This window comes from Pelobates fuscus, chromosome 9, assembly GCF_036172605.1.
Source record: "Pelobates fuscus isolate aPelFus1 chromosome 9, aPelFus1.pri, whole genome shotgun sequence".
In the NCBI taxonomy this organism is placed as follows: Eukaryota; Metazoa; Chordata; class Amphibia; order Anura; family Pelobatidae; genus Pelobates; species Pelobates fuscus.
In genome coordinates, this window is record NC_086325.1 from 153,354,558 (window position 1) to 153,373,561 (window position 19,004).

Sequence of the window (19,004 nt, forward strand, 5' to 3'; positions counted from 1 at the left end):
TAGGTAAAACAGAGACGGCACTCTGCGAGAGAATTAGGGGCCACAGATCTAGTATCCGGCTTGCCTATCGTGATGGCAAGTCGGACAAACCTGTGGCCCGACATTTTTTGGAACACCAACATCAACTATCTTCCCTAAGATGTGTGGCAATTGAACATATACCTATATCGGCCCGAGGAGGGGACAGAGGCAGATTCCTGATGCAACGCGAAATATATTGGATAACGCAACTGAACACCTTGGCACCCAAGGGCCTGAACGAAAAATACTCCTTAACAGTTTTTTTGGGTGATTTAATATGTGACGTGATTTAGACTTATTTGTATACTACTACTACTGCTAACTAAGAATTCCATATTAATAATGTTTTTAGATAATGATTCAAGGTGGGCTCGCAAAAGCAGGATTTCTTGGAATATAATAATGACTCATTCATAGAGGTAACATCAGACACTTAATTGTTAATATGGGGATTGTAAAATAGTTTGTGGCACTTGCAATTTTTTCACATAGTAATTCCTCATATTTAATATAATCACATTTATCAACAACTCATGCAACATTTGTTAAACACGTTTTTTTCACATATTTACATTTGCTAAGTGATTTAGCATATTTTCACTAATTTATTATAATATATTTACATACTTTGATTGTTTCTCATTTATTTGTATGAGCAGATTAAAATTTGCACTTTATGTATAAGACACACTACTGTGCACAGTTAAGTAGATAATCCTTACTAATATGCACATTCTAGGAATAGATTTCACACAGCCCTAGTATATTAACATATAAATAAGTGTGTTCCCCCTTTGTTTATGTTTCTTTGTACATTTCCCTTCCCAGAAAATCAGCCCGGCTGCGATCAGGTTACCATGGTGACGTGTAAATAGGAAGTCCGTGGCAATGATGTATTTTGAGCCTTGACAGCACCAGTACACGGGGGATTAACCAATGAGGTAATATGCCCATGGTTGCCCAGGAAACGTGATGTGCTCGGCGAATCGGAACTCCTTATGGTGGTCACATGACCATACCCGGAAGTACATGCACAGGCAACCTGAGCAATCGGGCGGGAATGGGAAATGACAATCAGCTGTAAAAGTGAGTACTTACCTTGATTTTAGCTCCCTATATAAGTCTGTTTATGTTTTAGAATTTTGTATATGTCCTGATGAAAGCTCTGAGGGAGAGCTGAAACGTCGATATTGTACTTTGGAATAAAAGGAAAACTTCATTTGAAAATCCTAGGAGTGCTGGTATATTTTTTCTATTGCTGTGCATGAGCTACCAGAGCACCAGGTACTTTACAAATAGTGAAGAGTGCAAGAGCTGTCTGCATTTATATATATATATATATATACAGAAAAAATAGAATTGCACTCCAACTATATATATATATATATATATATATATATATATATATATACAGAAAAAATAGAATTGCACTCCAACTATATATATATATATATATACAGAAAAAATAGAATTGCACTCCAACTTACTAGTGTTGTTGCCCGGTGCTTGTCAGCAACAAATGTACAAAATAGTGTGAAGATAGTACTCTCAGGACTCCAAAATATTAAAAGCAAAACGTAACTTTTAATGTCCATAGTCCATCAGCCTGATGAAAGTTTGGGTTGCAAACTGAAAAGGCCCTGGGGAGATAGCGCAGCTAAGCGGACAAGGGCATGTGTAGGAGTGTGGGGATAGATGCATGGGAGTGTCTTGGGAAGTGTGTGTGGGTGGGGTTAGGTTCTATGTGAGTTAGTGGCGGGGAGGTCTTACCTCAGTGCCATTTGGGATTCGGGCCAGCAAACAGCTTCCTGTCTTCCTGCTTCTGTTTGCCTGGGCCTGTAGTCTTCACAGCTTGAGGTGATGGATATTTATGCGATCTTGGCGTCCCTCAGGGCTGCTGCAGTGCTGGATGGTGGCCGGCAACCAGGGAGCAATTTTCAAGCATTAGTGGAGGTATGGCTACCGGTGTGGGTCCCCCCACCCCCGTGGCCTACCTCCCCTGGAGCATCCCCTGCGGCCTCCCCTGAGGCCCCTGCCCCTGGGGGCCGCACCAGCACTGGCAGGGGTTCCTGCCCGCCTGCCAGGCTCTCTCCTGATAATACTCCTCGGGCCCGGTTGAGGAGCAGGAGCCTGGGCCCGAGGCATCGCCAGGATTCGCGGCCTTCCACGACTGCGCGCGTGGGCAGCCTGCTCCCTCAAGGCCTGAGGTGAGGCCTTCATCTGCTGCGCGACCTGCCGGCGCCACACGGGCCCGGCAACATTCCAGGTCCTCCGCGGCCAGCGGGGGTGTGGGGCTGGCGCTGGGGCCCCTGTGGTGAGTGGACCCACGAGGGTTGGGGTTGAAGGGTCCTGGGGGGGGTCCCCTTGTAGGTCGGGAGCCTCCTCTGCCAGTAAGGAAGGCTCCCGGTGCTCGCTTCCCGCTGTCCCGTCTCCCTCCCTGGCTTCCCCCTTACACATACGATACATCCCCAACCACATTCAATCTCAAATCGCAGCGGAAGAGGAAGGACATGCAAATCCCAAAGACCACCATATACAAACCCACAAATGTCCTCTCCCCAATTGCATGGGGACAGCCCCCAAACGAGACTCCCAACACCCGATTGGATGTGTGTCATAGAAGTGGCAGCTCCTAATAGCAAGTCAAACAAATCCATATTGTTTAAGATGTATATACAGTCAGGTCCATAAATATTGGGACATCGACATAATTCTAATCTTTTTGGCTCTATATACCAACACAATGGGTTTAAAATGAAATGAACAAGATGTGCTTTAACTGCAGACTTTCAGCTTTAATTTGAGGGTATTTACATCCAAATCAGGTGAACGTTGTAGGAATTACAACAGTTTGTATATATAGGGGCTGATGTGTATTGTGGTCGTTGCTGCCGCCTAGGAGTGATGGGAGTGAGCGCAGGACTTTTTTTTATTGTATTTGTATACACATGAAAGTGTTGGTAATTTCTCCTGGTGTTGTCCCAGAAAGTCAGCAAGCAGTTTACAGCCGCCTGGGGGCTTCGGTTTATTCATGACCATTCATAGACTTTCTGGCCACGGACCATGATTTGAATTCCCGCTGTATTCTGATTGAACACATCACGCGGCCAATCAAAATATAGATCTGATTTTAAATTTGAAAATTCGGTCCTTATTTCGAATTAGCTGTATTAGTCCAGTAGACAAGATGCCAAAATACCATAGTATTGCAGTATGCAATGATACCTTTTTTATTGGACTAACATAATATTTCAAAAACACGTTTTCAAGAGTGTTTCTCTCTTCCTCAGGTCTGAAGCAATACTGCTCAATCTAATAGAATTTAACAGTTTAAATAACTTTTGTTTTAACAAATGGAACAAAAAAAAAAACAGAGCAGGGCATACAAATAGGAAGTCAATTATAACATGGTAAATTTAAAATGGGTAATTGAGTAATTGAATAACCAGACAGCAGGTAATGTTTTAAAAAATATCAAACTCTAATTAACAGAAGGCCTCAGGTGCAGGTAAATTCAGACCAATTAACATACCCCATTCTGTCTCCCTAATTTTGTACACAGGGTGTGCCTGCACTGCAGAGGGTAGGTAATACATGAACCTTTGTCTCTGACTCCTTTACTGTGACACAATGTAGTCCTGCAGAGTCCGCTTTACCTTTAGATCTATGCTTTGTAGATAAAGCAATAGGGGAACATGGATATGGTCCCTAGCATCTTTGGCAAAACCAGGGACAACATAGGCATGACACGATGACAGACCAGTAACAGAAGCATTGTTCTGTCTCAAAAATATATTGAAAGTTTTAACAATATTCAATAAATGTTTTTTTATTTAAAAAAAAAAAAAACACCTAACCTAGGCAAAAACAAAAGGAGTTTAGATACAGTATATGATCAAACATTGCATAAGGCTGCCACAACGTCAATGTACCCCATATCTGGTATAGGTACTATCCTAGCTAAATAATGCCTACTCTTATGAGATTAACCCACTTACTCAGAAGATTTTTCCTTCTGGGGCTCTCTGCAGTACAAGGTTAAATAGGGCCATGGAATGACAAAAAATGGGGTGCATTGGCATTGCGGCTGGGTTATGCAATGTATGATCATATACTGCAACTAAACCACAACTATTGTTGCCTAGGTTCAGTGTGTTTTTTTTTTAACCCTTTAAAAACATGGTTAAATGTTGTGAGCTTTAAAGTTGCTGTTCAGTGAATGAATGAGTGTGCCGGATCTTGTATGTTGTGTAAATTAGCCCAAGGAGCACATAATGTATTTATGTTTAGGTAAGTGCAGCCCTCTTGGTTATATATATATATATATATATATATATATATATATATATATATATATATATATATATATATATATATATATATAGAAAATCAGATGTAGAAATATTGCTACAAAAGGCAGAACTTGAAACTGACTTTCAGATTGACCATGATTTAGTTACGAATTGCGTTATGGTTTTTTGGAACAGCAACAAATCTTCGTCTTTTGAGGATCCCTGGAACACCAAATCTGTTGTCCCATAGATACTCGGGAGAAAGGACCTTGGTTGGTTTGTGATACAGAAAATATTTGTTTATATAACTCTCATCGTGCCAACGGGCTTCAATATTTTTCCCCATGTCCGTTATTATGGCATTGGGGCAGTAGTTTGTTAGTTTGTAAACCTCTTCTATTGTACCCCCAAAGAAGCCTCCGGCATAATAAAAGTCTCCCTCATCATCTGGAATGTAGGCTTCAGATTCTGGTCTCCGTTCATAGGTGAAATGCTGTCGAGATGCTTCATAAAAACTAGGATGCATGGTCCCAAATAAATCACTAAGAATCTCCACTCCGACATCGTCGCTGAACTCCATGTCCACATCCACACAAACTAAGTAATTAACCTCATTAATGAATCTCTCTTGAGTGTAATTTCGAATCATTTCCATGCGCCTCATGGACACTTCCTGCCACCTTTTATAGCTGGGAACCTCGAGAATGATCACACGTCTCCCTTCATTAAGAGTAAAGTTGTTCTGTCGAACGTCCTCAGCTCGATCAGTGAATATGTAGTAGTTGACTTTAAATCCCACCATAAAGAATTTTTCAGCTGTTTCAACAAACATTTTGATAAACATAATATACCTAAAATACAAACAGCAAATTTGAATTACATATAACGCAGACAGGTCAGTATATAGTTTGATCAACAGATAGATTTAAATGTAATAAGTGCTTAAGAATATATCAGCATTGAGTTTTACATCCCATTCTCAATGAGGTCTAGTATAATATAAAAGAATGACAGAAGAAAAGTGAACCCTCTTTCACCAGACTAAACTCCATTTTGAGCAAAAAAAGGCAATTTGGGGATTATAAGTGCCCTAGTGCTGCAAAATATAATTCTCTGTTGAAAAAATAGGTTGTTAAATAAATACAGTAACCATAGGCGTGCGCACGGGGTGTGCCGGGTGTGCCTGGGCACACCCTAATCCCCGCGGCACGCCTATGTATTGAGACCGGCAGGGGAGATCTCAGGATCCCCCCTGCCGGCTCATGCAGAGCCGGCGCTATCCGAGCGCCGGCTCTGCTCTCAGCCTCCCCTCCCCGGCTTACATGCAGGGAGGGAGGCAGGAGAGGACCCGGGGAGCTCTTGCCAGCAGCTCCGCCGGGTTCCTCTCGCGAGATCTGAGCGTTGCCGCGGCAACGCTCAGATCTCGCGTGAGTGAACTCTAGCCCTGCGGGGCTAGAGTTCACTCTCCACTGGACCACCAGGGATGGCAGCAGCAGCAGGATCCCCCCTCCCAGGCATAAGGTAAGAAGGGAGGGGGGATAACTGATCTGCCCCCACCTCCACTGGACCACCAGGGATGGCAGCAGCAGAAAGGATCCCCCCTCCCAGGCATAAGGTAAGAAGGGAGGGGGGATAACTGATCTGCCCCCACCTCCACTGGATCACCAGGGAAGGCAGCAAGGAAGGATCCCCCCTCCCTACATGAAGTAAGAAGGGAGGGGGGATATTAAGAAATGTACCTCCACCTCCACCCCCCACAATCACCCACACACACACATACACAGCACCCACACACACACACAGCACCCACACACACACACAGCACCCACACACACACACAGCACCCACACACCCACACAGCACCCACACACACACAGCACCCACACACATACAGCACCCACACACATACAGCACCCACACACATACAGCACCCACACACACACACACACAGCACCCACACACCCACACAGCACCCACACAGCACCCACACACACACACACAGCACCCACACACACACACACAGCACCCACACACACACACACAGCACCCACACACATACACAGCACCCACACACATACACAGCACCCACACACATACACAGCACCCACACACATACACAGCACCCTCACACATACACAGCACCCTCACACACATTACACAAACAGCACCCTCACACTCACACAGCACACTAACAGTACCCTCACAAACACAAACAGGACCCTAACAAACACACACACACACACACACACACACAGCACACTACCAGTACCCTCACACATAAACAGCACCCTCACACACAGTACATTTACAGCACCCTCACAAGTGCACACACACACACAAACAGCACCCTGACACACAGTACATTCACAGCACCCTCACAAGTGCACACACACACACAAACAGCACCCTGACACACAGTACATTCACAGCACACTCACAAGCACGCACACACAAACACCCTCACCCACATAGTACACTACCAGCACCCTCACACCCGCACACTACCAACCCCCGCATACTGGGGTTTGAAGGGAAGCCCAGGTAGTCACACCTCCTTTTTATGTGCAATCAAATGTGATATGTAATATGTGATATATAATATGTATTTGGCAGACTTCTGATTTCCAGACTTCTAATCTACATATCAAACAAGAAAGCGATATCCCATTCACTGGTTCAATAGAGTGAAAGAGTTCCAGAAAACTTAAAAATAATAATATACCCAGAAATATCACTGATGTGCTTGAATCTTTATTTTATAAAAATGAAAATTTAAGCATAAAATAAAAATATACATATTAGCAACTATTAAAAATGACTGTTAAAGAAAATATAATAATAAAAGAGAACGATTGCAACCATATTCCCCACAGTTTGTAAATATGTTGCTAATGCTATCGTTGTTGTGACTCTATGAAAATTAAATAATTTACTAATTTTCTATATATCTTCATTTTGGGTATTGGCTATTTAAAAGGGGAACAGTCTCTTCTCAGGCTCATCTTCCTGTCTGCCCGCACCGCCCTCGCCTCACCCTTCTGTCAGTCCCTACATTAGCTTCCTGTAAGATATAGGGCTTAATTTACAATTCTGGTTCTTGCTTTCAAAGCTCTACATAATGCTGCTCCCACCTATCTATCCTCCCTAATACACAAGTATGTCCCGTCTAGGCCCTTACGATCTGCTGAAGACTTACGTCTACCTTCTATCCGTACTCCCACCTCTGATGCTCGCCTTCAAGACTTCTCGAGGGCTGCACCGTTCCTGTGGAACTCACTTCCCTCCTCCGTTAGATGCTCACCCAGTATCAACTCCTTCAAAATATCATTAAAAACCCACATCTTCATAAAAGCGTATCAATTTAACTGTTAATAGCTCCTAACTGATTCCTCTCTTGCAACTGTCATTAGTCTAATACTATCCTTACCTTTTGTGTCACTTTACCCCAATCCCTCTAGCATGTAAGCTCATTAAGCAGGGCCCTCAACCCAGGGCCAGATTAAGAGCCCAGAGGGCCTGGAGCTGACAATTATGATGGGCCTAATTACAGAATCTTATCGACCAAAAACACTCAAACATACATCCCAAGCGTCATGTATCTGATGGAGATGGCGTTGGAGGGAAACTCAAAGGATGCAGCTATATGAAAACACATACTCTATGCCAATATCTCTCTAATTTATGCTTTCATCTTTCAAGTAAATCCAGAACCCCTAACAGCAGTGTCCAGTGAAGCAGGAAGTCAAAGGGAAGGGTAAAAGGGTGTGCCACTGACGCAAATCACGTGACCAGACCTGCCAAAAGGGGTGAACATGCCCAAAAAGGGGGCATGTCTGTCCAAAGAATTGGAAGGCCAGCCTGGCATGAATGCTGTCCAACTAAGGGCATACTATGCAGGCAGCACCCAGAGCTTGACATAAATGCATCAAATGATGCGCCTACCCCACGCTTTCTAAGGACTGTCCCCTAGCACTCACATGTGCAATTGTCTCCTTATCATCTTATTAGCAGGCAGACGTTCCTGGTATATAGTCTGGGACAGAGTAAAGGTGAGTGTAGTGAGTGTAGAAGAAAGAGGATATGTCACAGTGCTAGAGAAACCAAAGTCTGCATTACCTAATTACCTAATTTTATTGTCAGCCAGTCCATACAAGTTTTGTTGCCATACATCCCTCTTAAACAAACTTAAAGGGACACTATAGTCACCAGAACAACTACAGATTATTGTATTTGTTCTGGTAAGTAGAATCATTCCCTTTAGGCTTTTTGCAGTAAACAATGTCTTTTCAGAGAAAATAACTCCACTGGCCACTCCTTAGATGGCGGGTAGAGGTGCTTCCTGGGGCAGTACTGCCTAGTGTGCAGCACTGCCATTCAGTGTCTCTACCCTCTGCATTCAGACACTGAACTTTCCTCATAGAGATGCATTGATTCAATTTATCTTTATGAGGAGATGCTGATTGGCCAGGGCTATGTTTGACTTGTGCTGGCTCTGCCCCTGATCTGCCTAGTTGACAGTCTCAGCCAATCCTACAGGGAAGCATTGCAATTTGCTCAGACCACCACTTCTGATGTTGTCAGCAGACAGAGTCAGTTCAGAGGCAGAGCCAGCAGCTGCAGACTACAGAATACAAGTAAGATTTTACTATATTTAGGGAGGCAAGAAGGGGCCAGGGGGGCTAGATGGTGGTTTTTACATTATAGGGTCAGAAATACATGATTGTGTTCCTGACCCTATAGTGTTCCTTTAAGCAAGAGTATGTGAAGAGTAGTTAGGGTTTCCACCTTTCTTGGAAAAAAAATACCAGCCTTAATCATTTGTATAATTAATTAGTTATGCGTGACATCACATGATGTAAATCACAAGGAGTGACATAAAAGAAAATTCTGTAAAATCACCAACAAACTACTCACAGTTTGATTCTGCTGTATAGAGGAATTGCTCCCAGTGTCTCCCTGTCTCCCAGTCTCGCAAGTCACCCAGTGTCTCAGTGTCCCTATGTATCACAGTGTCAGTGTCCCCATGTAGCCCAGTCCCCTAGTCTCCCAGTGTCTGTGTCCCCATTTCTCCCATTGTCCCCATGTCTCAGTGTGTCACTAGGATACTAGGGGACACAGTGAGACATGGGGACACAGTCACCTGGGGACACAGAGACCTGGGGACACATGGGGGCACATGTGAATACAGACATGGGGGCAGAGACATGGGGACACAGAGACATGGGGACACTGAAACATTTGGGGAAATTAAGACACTAGGGACACTGAGAGACATGGGAACACAGACAGTGGGAGACTAGGGGACACTGGGAGACTAGGGGATACTGGGACACTATGGACACTATGACTGGGAGACAGACACTTGGGGACACTAGGAGACATGGGGACACTTGTGGACATAGACATGGGAGACATGGGGACACTGGAAGACATGTGGACACAGACACTGGGAGACTTGTGGACACTGGGAGACATGGGGACACTGAGGACACTGGCTGGGAGACATGGGGACACTGGGAGACATAGGGACTCTGAGTCAATAGGGACACAGAGATATGGGGACACAGAGACTGGGAGACTAGGGGAAACTGAGAGCCATGGGGACACTGGCTGGGGGACATGGGGACACTGTGTCCCTAGAATCTCCGCGTCCCAATGTCTCAGCTTCTCCCAATGTCCCTATGTCTCATTGTCCCCATGTGTCTCAGCGTCCCCATGTCTCACAGTGCCCCCTAGTGTCTCAGTGTCACCATGTTTTCCAGTGTCCCCAAGTATCTCAGTGTCCCCAGGTCTCCCAGTGTACCCTAGTGTATGTGTCCCCATGTGTCCTCTAGTGTCTTAGTGTCCCCATGTCTCCCTGCAGCCTTTCACCCTATCCCTCACTTACCTGAGCTGTACAGCTGCTGTCTGGACTCTCTGTGCTGTGTAGCTGCTCCCCCACGGATCAGTGAGTAGTAGAGAGAGGCAGGGATATGCTGTAACTTCCTATCCCTGCCTCTCTCCACACACAGTGACCCCTACTGGCCGGTGCTGGTATTGCAGAGTAATGTCCATTTATACTAAGAAAATGACCTGCATTTGTATTGCCGGTATTACTGCAATACCGGCTGTGCCAGGCAGCCTCAAATACCGACTGTGCCATTAAAATACCAGCCAGGTGGCAAACCTAAGAGTAGTGTGTAAGAAAAAAAAAAAAGTAAAAAAAAAAAATTTTTTTTTTTTTTTTTAAATGGGCCTATTCCATGGGCCTGGGCCTGGAGCTGCAGCTCCATCAGCCCCTATGTTAATCCGGCCCTGCCTCAACCCCTCTGTTCCTGTGTGTCCAACTTGTCTGGTTACAACTACATGTTGGCTCGTCCACCCACTGTAAAGCGCTGCGGAATTTGTTGGTGCTATATAAATAATAACATAATAATAATAATAATAATAATAATAATATGAGAAGCTTAATTGGTTTTAACTTTACATTTTAATGATTTAGCACATTGGTCGTCAACCTGGTCCCTACCGCCCACTAGTGGGCGTTTTAGGATTTCAGGTGGGCGGTAGGGATTTCCAGGTTTTGACGACCGAGCGGGCGGGTGCCAGCCGGCGGTACCCCTGCGACTGGGTACCGCTGTGACCATTTGCGGCCCCGGCCCGCGCGGCAAACCGCCGGGGCCGCATATGGAGGGGTCCATCGGGTGGCCCATGCTGTCAGGGCCACCCGATGGATGCGGATTGTAAGGGGGCCCGGTCAGCGCTGGGCGCTTTAACAGCGCGACCGGGCCCCCTGTGATGACATCACAAGCTGGGAGGAAGTGATTCCCGGTCACTCCTCCCAGCTAAAACTGAGAGCCGCGCGGGAGGAAGACCAGGGAGTCAGAGTGGGAACTCTGACTCCCATCCACCTGAGCCACCACTGGACTCCAGGGAAAGTCACCCTCCTGCACCTTAAAGGTAGGAAACAGGAGGGTGACTTAAATATAATGTGTGTGTGTGTGTTTGTTTGTGTCTTTGTAGGTATGTCTTGTGTGTGTGTCTTTGTATGTCTTGTGTGTGTCTGTCTGTATGTGTCTTTGTATGTATGTCTTGTGTGTGTGTATGTGTCTGTCTGTATATATGTGTCTGTCTGTATGTATGTGTGTCTTGTCTTTGTATGTATGTGTCATTGTATGTGTGTCTTGTGTGTCTTCATGTGTGTGTGCATGCCTGTCTGTTTGTATGTATGTGTCTTGTGTGTGTGTATGTGTGCCTGTCTGTGTCTTTGTGTGTGTATGTATGTGTGTCTTGTGTGTCTGTATGTGTGCCTGTCTGTGTGTCTTGTATGTCTGTGTGTGTGTCTTGTATGTCTGTGTGTGTGTCTTGTATGTCTGTGTGTGTGTCGTATGTGTGTCTGTATGTGTGTCTTGTGTGTGTGTATGTCTGTTTCTGTTTTAAATTAAGAAATTCCAATGAATTTCCATTTGAAATAATCACAAACGCATGCCTCGTCTAGAAGTTTTCACAACCTAAAAATGTGAATTATTCCAGCCATATTGTCAACGCCATTCTGATATAAACCTCTTGGATATGTCTGCTTTGCTAGAAATTACATCTTAGAACATTTATTTGTCATAGATAAGCTCTGTGCCTCCATCTGCAGTAAAAGCCCGTCTGCACTTTGGGACAGACAATAACCAGAAGCCTTAAAAGCCATACAAAAACACAGTCATTGAAAATAAAAATGACCAGAGGAGTGCTATCTTTCGATGACGCAATACACAGCCTATCAAAAGTGAAATAATAAAAATAAGTCACCCTCCTGCACCTTAAAGGTAGAAAACAGGAGGGTGACTTAAATATAATGTGTGTGTGTCTTTGTATGTGTGTGTGTCTGTATATATGTGTGTCTTGTGGGTGTCTATGTGTGTCTGTATGTGTATGTGTGTGTCTGTATGTGTGTCTTGTGTGTGTATGTATGTGTGTCTTGTGTGTGCGTGTGTCTGTATGTGTGCCTGTATGTGTGTGTGTATATGTGTGTGTGTCTTGTATGTGTGTCATGTGTGTGTGTCTGTATGTGTGCCTGTCTGTTATAGTGGGCTACCTAGCTCAGCCTTCCTACTGGGCATTGCTACAAGGAAGGTTAAAAAATAGAAAAAAGGGAAAAAAAAGGTGGGGAGGGGAATTGAGGAGGGAGAGGAGATGAGCTGACGCACAAATGAGAAATCATATTATGCGCAAACAGAGAAGTCGTCTGAATATCACTGAAAGAGACCTTCGTTTGTTCCTTACGAAAATCGAACCAGATATCAAATATTTAGTCTCGCAGCATCAACCTCAAGGATCTCATTAATCACTAGTAAAGGTAATTTCAATTTACTTTATTGTTTTCTCATTAAACTTTATAAAGTTGAAACCTTATAAACCTGCATTAAGTAGAAATAAAAAGATAAATGTTCGTACATATATATATATATTTTTTTTTAAACACCCTCCTTTCTAAAAAATATTCCGCATTTGCGTGAAAACTGGTGGGCGTTAAGGAAATTTTTTCAACCAAAAAGATGCATTAGTGGGCGGTAGGTAAAAAAAGGTTGACTACCACTGATTTAGCAGATGAACTTACAATTCAGTTCGGACACAGCAAAGTCAGGGTAACCATTGCTAATGAAGAGGAAAACTGGAAACATTGTCTCATTTGTCCTCTTTTCTATATGCTTTCTCTACGATGACTGCCAGGTGTAAAGAGACCAAGCTTTTAACATTGATTGACAGTGAGCTAGGATTGAGGAACCCGACTGCAGGATAGAGAGGTGTGGGTTCGTATATTAAATTTTATTTTTCACACCTCATCAATACATATTTGTTATAAATAGGGTATAAGTAAACATAATAATAAAAAAAAGTGGGAATTGACAGTTACCCTTCAACCTCTTAAACCTAACTATGAAGATGATCACAATCTATGATATGATACTTATCAATACAATGTCAGATCAATCACAACCTAAACTTCCCAATATCTTTTGAGACCATTTTTATTGGTTCAGTGAAAATGGGTCCTATAGTTTACATTACGTTTTTCAAACTTCAGCAATCACACTTTTGACAAAGGGAATTATTGAACATACCCGTAACATCTGACGATTAGCCAATTCAACAACAAAAAACGTCATAAAAGTATTTTTAACCATTAACCAATTAAACTTATAAAATAAAACATATTTTTGTTTATGATTAACTAGTATTGCCAAGAATTTTAACATCTATGTGGATGATTTCTAATCAGCTGTGCTGCGAAAAATGTTTGTGACATCTCTGGTTTGCAATAGCATTGAAAAGACACACTCACTACTGGGTAAAACTCACTTCCCTGGTGGTTATAATTCAGACAGCCACAAGGGGCTTCAGACACAAATTTATCCATTAAAATCTATTTTACTTCCAGTGTCAGCATGCAAAGGATGATGACACCAGATGCTGGTTGTGTGTCCAATGCTTCTCTTTGAGAAACAATCGATTCAATGTTTCTCATAGACAAGCACTTAATAGACAGATCACTTCAATAGCTGTTCATGCCCTGTAGGCCCATGATGCTTCTCTATGAGCCATCAAAACAACTTCATTAAGATTAATTTGTTTTGAGAAAAGAGTCTTCATGGGGTCCCAAAATATTTTCATGCATGACGTCTTCATATTCTTTTTATGTCCCTGATGTAATTCATACTGCTGACGACTAGAAACTTTACCACAGACTGCAGATTATAATAAACTTATCTTCAATGAATCAACATTACTTACTTTTTAATGGCAAACACTGTAATCCCAATGCGGAATCCTCGCTGATGGAACTGGGCATTCAGTATATCAATGTTGTAGGTACTGTTCCAAACAATGGGGGAAAACCATGGGGTCATCATTAGGACATCCGTTCTCCTAGAAATGGTACTCAATTTACATAGACAATTAGGTATATCGTTTAACAACATCAACAACAAAGAATTGCCCTGATCGTCCGATTTTTTGGACAATATTTTAATTGGTATCTGGCTTGTTTTTTTATTGGTTTTCATTCATTTTAAACTTTGAGGGTATATTTCAATAAAAGTTTGACAGCCATTTTATTCAAGTCCAGTGAGTTCCTGTATGTTCCTGCCCTAAAGCAAAGAAGAACTGTGCCCTCTTATAGGCACAACAACTATTACACTGAGAGCCCAGTTCATTTGGCACTCAAGAAGGTGAGCAGTCATTTACATATTTTTGTACATTAGACACTAGAAGCATCTGCCTCACTTTTTTTTATCTACTTTCCTGAGCACCTGCGTTTTTCCCCATGCTACCTCTTGTCTCAAATCCCCACAGTATCCTTTAGATTGTAAACTCACGGGCTATCTAGCTAAGCACTTCGTATAAAAGAGCTTAAATGGCTAAATCTCAGCTTACGGGCATGGCCCTCTCTACCTTTTGTATTTGTCTGTGTATATTTTACGTCCTCCACTAATTGTACAGAGCTGCAGAATCTGTTGGCACTTTATAAATACCAGTAATAATAATAATAATACACAGAAGAGGTTTGAAATTGCCTTAATATACCCCTGCATATGTAATCTGAGCCTATCCTTCTAGGGCTCTATCCCATGCGATTGTGTTATATACAGACTTATAACCACTCTGGATTGCTTTTACATACTACACCATATTTTGTCATTTTTATTTTGTTTCAGCTTAATTCCACATCATATATATATATATATATATATATATATATATATATATATATATATATATATATTTCCCTTTTAGAGGGTACGTTTTAATTCTACCTTAGATCTTTTCTGGGTTTACTTGAAGTGGTTTATTTCCACTTAGCGCACTCTATATTTTTTGCAAGAAAGAGGTCAAGCCATTTAACCCCTTAAGGACCAAACTTCTGGAATAAAAGGGAATCATGACATTTCACACATGTCATGTGTCCTTAAGGGGTTAAAGTGAATTTCTAATTTTTAGTCTCGAAAAACTCGGATCTAGGTCAGCTATGATTTCAGATTGTCTATTTTGTGTTTGTTAACAATAAATAAAAAGATTCCACATTATAAATTAACCAAACTCACGGAGGTTTTAGGGTGTCCGGCTTGTCATACAACATTCTGAAAAAAAAAAAAAAAAAAAAAAAAAATATAGCATATTTTAATTAATATCGAATTAGCAGTACAGAAGCTATTAATTATTATTCTGTATTGGGGTAAAGATGAGATTTTTTTTTTAGTTATGTACCCAGAGAAAATAAAAATATTAGGTTAATCAAACTGAACAATAAGCAAACTGGATTTAAATACATTTTTGTGTCTTTTACACTAAATAATATTGTGGTTTATTTATTATACTTAATATTATCAATTTCACGATAAGAAAATATCCAAATCAATTAACATAGAACCTTATTATTTATGACGCTAAACCTTATGTTTCACCTGAATTTTTGGGATTCTATGTATAGATTTTAATACGTCATAAAATTATTTGCAATACTAAAAGACTCTAATAGTAAAACCGATCCAAGAATAGTTTTTTTCACACTATCAAGTCAACTACAATAAGTGTAATAAATGTATCAAGTGACATAAAAATATAAAAGGCAATCAATCGTACAATGCAGGTCAAAGCAAATAACACAGGTTACGTACCATGCCTGACCTTCAAAGGAATAGATCATGTACCATATTATAACCTATGTTTTTCAATAACTAGATTTCCTCCTATAGGACATTAATCACTGCACACATACAATCATGAAACATAAGGTTAGTAAAAAGACATACCATAAACTAGAAATCTATGATTGAGTGGGGCATATTAAGTAAATGGTTTATTACATAGACAGGTGGAAGGTAATATTAAGGCATATACTATTTTCACCTCCCTTAGTAACCAAGTCTCAAACCAACCAGTCCCAAACTGTGATTAATCTCTTGGATTAGGTGAGTATCAATAGCCAATATTAATTACTGATATAAACTTATCAACAGATCTAATAAGTTGGATTTAGCAATCCAATTAAAGTCACACAGAAACTCAATCACGTACGAAGAATAAAACAGCCTTTTTATATGATATATGATATGAGAGTGGTATGTCAAATTACTAATCAGCTAATTAACCATTAGCTTTGATTGTACTTTACTGAGCTAATTGTAAAACGGCACTTAATCACAATTTCACTCGGAAAAGCAGTCAGGGAACTATGGAAACTTGGCTAATTTAAGCGATCAAATTGTCCAACACCGACTCTAAGTGTTTGAACCCCTTTTGCAGAAAAGGATTACATTTAACCCCTTAAGGACCAAACTTCTGGAATAAAAGGGAATCATGACATGTCACACATGTCATGTGTCCTTAAGGGGTTAAAGAGTATGTTAAAATGACTTTCCCAAAATGGAAAGTAATTGTTTATTTCCTCTTCAGTATTATTATTTCCTGAAATATTTTTCTTCCTTTTTGACCTGACCTTAGAGAGCAATCTCATCTGCCTTAATCCTGCTCCTTTTATCCCCCTTTTCCTTATCTAATGGCAGGTCCAAAAAGTGCAGTTTGTAGCTATTTACCCACATCTCATTGGTTTTCACACATTTACGCAGTCTATGTTCATGCATCGTTGGTACCTGTCCAGCAGATGGCTCTCTGTCCCCAGTAATTCCTAGTCTGGAACTTTACGTTTTATTATATGTTGTAACCGGCTAGGGAAATCGATTGACCTATGATCAACACAATGTACCTTGATCAATTCATACCTGTCCATTCATTTCAATTTGTTTGTAATTATATGATAATTTATATCTCAGATGACATTAACTCTATACCCCTCTTATTATATATCATTTAAACAAGTCATTTTCTAGTGGGAGTAGGTAACATAATTATAATATTTATATAAATATATATAAGTATTATATAGGTGTATGTATATTTCTATATATAATATGTATATTTATATATATATATATATATATAGTTATATATATATATATATATATATATATATATATATTATCATGATTATTTCTCCTATGAGAGGGGTCATCATTATTTTATCAATATACATAAAACAATTACCCATTTTTATCATAGGAATAACCTTCCTTCATTACCACCTAGATATAATGCATAATACTATTTTCTTCAATCATATTAATCAAAAAAATGTGATTCTTTTATAAAATGTGTAGTAAAAATATCAAATGAAATGAAAAACAGGAATACATGCACTATTACATGGAATAAAAACACCTCATGAAATAAATATAACAAATCAATTTTAACAAATATAAATATAACAAATTCTAGACCAAAAGAGAAGAAATTTAAAAAAAAACCCAGTCAATCAATTCTTCATGTCTTTTTCAGTTTGACATAAATAGGCAAAAATATGCCTGACATGAATAATCATACAGATTATTATTATTATTATTATTATTATTATTATTATTATTAGTTTGCTTTCTCTTGAAAACTCTAAATGTTTCTTCACTTTGGAATTTGATTTCATATATATGAATAGATTATCACTGTACATATCGAGGGCGCCCGACACCGGTCGTTCCAGGTGGGACAAAAAGTCATGGTACTAAAACCAGTCAAAGAGGACAAGCTGTGAACACTATGTGTTGGTAAAATGGTCCTTTGCAGTCTCCATAATTCATATTAAAACCCGATACAAGCAGAAGTTTTATGGAAGTCCATAATGAAAAAAAGAAAGCAACTGTAAGATGAAAATACATTAGGAAATATACTGAAAGCAGAAAAGGAATGAGTTTATCAGGAAGGTGATTTTTAGTACTTTTCATCACATTGTGATTATAGAGTATATTTGAGTACTATATACACACATAACCCATGCCTTTTGTGCCATAATCTGCACATGCAATCAAAATAAAACTGTTTTACCTTTGAAGTTTCACTTCCTTTAATTGGTCTAGATGTAATGTCCGGTTTAGTCTATAATAAAATAATAACAACAAAGTATTTAACCAGGAAAGGTACATTCAGGTTGCTCTGGTTTCCAAGTATGTTCCTGGGGATGTATATTATCACACAATTGCTCCAAACCACACCAACTAGCATTTTATATAGCGATAATATTACACTGGAATATTGGGCCAGAAAACCACTATATTTATTAATGTTTATTAAAATAAATCTCATTTGGGTTGTTATTAGAGTCAAATGTTTCTTTTATTGTTTAACTTTGGCCTGTAATCAACCAAAAGAACTACAGCTGTTAGCGTGTTCACTCAAAGTGTTCAGTGTTCACTCTCTCATTTTATAAAAGCATTGATTTCAAGAAAAATTGGCACTATTATTACAGTCCAAAGTTGCACACTCCAAGCTGTCAGACACTAATAGGAGCCTCTGCCTCATATATTTCAAGTTCCTGTGGAAAGTGTCTCATAGTGTCTCTACGAGAAGCAATGCAATTCCTGCGCATGCATTCTACCTAACAATGCTTCTACAGTGATTAACTCCTGGGTCAGAGCGATCAAAGCTCCACTGAATACAAGTAAGTAATAAAATTTTACTAGATTAAAGAGGCCTTTCACTGATAGTCTAAATTGTTGCTATAAGAGTTTGTAATAAGTACCTGTGACCTCAACTCCTCTCCTATATCTTACATTTGAGCTAATGCATTGGACCTGGACCATGTGAATTTGTTTGTAATATGTTTTGTTTTTTCAT

General features: G+C 40.5%; 1 protein-coding gene across 1 annotated transcript; it reads right to left on the bottom strand.

The window, feature by feature from the left end:
• Positions 1 to 4,465: 4,465 nt before the first annotated feature.
• Positions 4,466 to 18,259, bottom strand: LOC134573213 (histo-blood group ABO system transferase-like). Its single transcript, XM_063432797.1, has 4 exons — positions 18,216 to 18,259; positions 15,386 to 15,421; positions 14,076 to 14,210; positions 4,466 to 5,164 (listed from the first exon to the last, which is right to left on the bottom strand). Exons 2-4 carry the CDS (start codon positions 15,418 to 15,420, stop codon positions 4,474 to 4,476), a joined length of 861 nt encoding a protein of 286 aa, XP_063288867.1. The 5' UTR covers position 15,421; positions 18,216 to 18,259; the 3' UTR covers positions 4,466 to 4,473.
• Between the last annotated feature and the right edge of the window lie 745 nt (positions 18,260 to 19,004).

Excerpts from the sequence above, each read along its gene's own strand:
- LOC134573213 (XM_063432797.1), bottom strand. The coding sequence starts at position 15,420 with ATGTTGTATGACAAGCCGGACACCCTAAAACCTCC. Across the intron at positions 14,211-15,385 it reads CCGGACACCCTAAAACCTCC|GAGAACGGATGTCCTAATGA; the intron begins GTGAGTTTGGTT and ends TACCATTTCTAG. Across the intron at positions 5,165-14,075 it reads ACAGTGTTTGCCATTAAAAA|GTATATTATGTTTATCAAAA; the intron begins GTAAGTAATGTT and ends TTTGTATTTTAG.